A 1,897-nucleotide genomic window follows, 5' to 3' on the forward strand; every position below is an offset into this window, starting at 1 on the left:
GTTGGTGGGCAGCAAGCGCAGCCCGAAGAACTCAGACAGGGCCCTGCGGAGGGGCCAGTCGTGGCCCCTGAGGGGGCAGGACGCCGTCCCCTTGATGACCGACTGTCAGGGACGAGCCGGGAGGAGGGAGTCCAGGCCTCCCGCCACGCTGCCCTTCGCCCGCCCTGGGGCCCTGCCGCAGCCAAGCCCCTCAGGGCTGGAGATGGGGGACCCTGGGGCCCAGACCTCCCCTCCAGCAGAGGTCCTGAGGGTCGTGGCTCAGGGCGTAGAGGTGAAGCCAGTCCTGCCCAGAGGAAGCCAGGAGGTGCTGGGCCACTTGTCTGAGCTGGAGGAGAGGGAAGAGGCGGCCACAGGGGAGGCCTCAGGGAATACGGGGACCTCAGAAAGGTGAGGGGCTGGGCCGCGAATGGAGGAGCTAGGAGGAGCCAGGGTGTCAGGAGGGAGGGGGGCGTGGGCCTGAGGTTTGACGACCAGAACTGGGGAGGGACCAGGGGCTTCCCTGGTGGCTCAGCCAGTAAAGAACCCACCTGCAAGGCAGGAAACCCCAGTCTGATTCCTGGGTTGAGAAGATCCGCTGGAGAAGGGATAGGCTACCCACTCCAGTATTCTTGGGCTTCCCTGGTGGCTCAGCCGGTAAAGAATCCACCTGCAATGCGGGAGACCTGGGTTAGATCCCTCTGTTGGGAAGATCCCCTGGAGAAGGGAACGGCTACCCACTCCGGTATTCTGGCCTGGAGAATTCCATAGACTGTAAAGTCCATGGGGTTACAAAGAGTCTGACATGACTGAGTGACTTTCACTATCAGGAACGGACTCCTTGGGTGGGCAGAGGACTGGGTGGGCATGGTTGTTCACATCAAGGGTGGAGAGGAACCTGGAGAGGGCAGAGGGAGGCAGAGACAGGGCTCCTCCTGCAAGTGAGGGGTTGTGTAGAGGGGCACCAAAAGGACAAGGGCACAGGCCAGGGACGAGGAAGGGTGCGTGTGGGGTGAGCTGGGCCTCCCATCACTTCCCAGCTCCTTGCTGGGCCCCTCCCCTCCTCATCCCCCTCTCACCCCACTTTTGGGGGTATCATCTCCCTCTGTGAAGACCCCAGAGGGCAGAGCAGGGAGCAGGGGGGAGCAGGGGGGTGGAGGAGCTGAGCGGGGCTTCCACGGGGGTGTGGGACCTTCACCACCTCTCAGGCCCCACCTGCCACCCCCATCTGACTGTGCTCTGGGGTCAGGGGCCACTCTGCCCAGGCCTTGGCGGTGGAGCCGGGACGTGTGCGGAGGGCCGTGGGGCCACTGGAGTTCAGCCCCGAGGCCTTCACCAGGGAGGAGGAATGTCTGCTCGATGGTGAGTGCGGTGGCCACAGGCCCCGGGGGATGGCCAGGGCATCGGGCCGGGGGTGGGGGGGGCCCGGGGGACGCGGGGCAGTCTGAGCGGAGCTGGATCCCAGCTACACTCGGTGCAGGTGTGAGGGCGGCAAGTCGCTCAGTCTTTGTGCATCTCAGTTTCCCCATCTGTAGAATGGGAGTGTGATAGCACCTCTGTCAGAGGGCCTTAGCAAGGATTAAGTGAGACGTTCTCTCTCCGTGAAGTGCCTAGAACTGTGCCTGGCACATAGCCGGCGTTTGCCAAAGGACACAAGGAAAGCTGGCCGTAGCTCAGCCCTCCCGATGGACCCGTGCTCCTCAGGCTGGGCCTCCACCCTTTGCTGTGGGCTCCCAGTGACCACTGCCCTCCACAGGTGACCCAAGGCTGGCCTCCTCCAAGGTGGGGGCAGCTCCCTGGAACCGCCTCCTCGGCTTGTACAAGCGGCTGCAGAAAGGGGCCATGGCCAAGGTCCGTGGGGCCCCGGCGCGAGGGGGCGGGCGGAGGCAGGGCTGGGCCCCGGAGAGTGCGTCCGTTTTGC

The 1,897-nt window shown here is 64.8% G+C and overlaps 1 protein-coding gene across 1 annotated transcript in view; it reads left to right on the forward strand.

Moving 5' to 3' along the window:
- The first annotated feature begins 6 nt into the window (after positions 1-6).
- LOC104994907 (gametogenetin-binding protein 1-like) overlaps positions 7-1,897 on the forward strand; it is a 5,161-nt gene continuing 3,270 nt past the window's right edge. Inside the window, exons 1-3 of the mRNA XM_010848615.1 lie at positions 7-387; positions 1,226-1,338; positions 1,733-1,827. Coding sequence (XP_010846917.1) covers positions 95-387; positions 1,226-1,338; positions 1,733-1,827 — 501 coding nt within the window. The 5' untranslated portion in view covers positions 7-94. The remainder of the gene's footprint in view (positions 388-1,225; positions 1,339-1,732; positions 1,828-1,897) is intronic.

The sequence above is a fragment of the Bison bison genome, unplaced genomic scaffold (genome assembly GCF_000754665.1).
Source record: "Bison bison bison isolate TAMUID 2011002044 unplaced genomic scaffold, Bison_UMD1.0 scf7180017864270, whole genome shotgun sequence".
Lineage (NCBI taxonomy): Eukaryota > Metazoa > Chordata > Mammalia > Artiodactyla > Bovidae > Bison > Bison bison.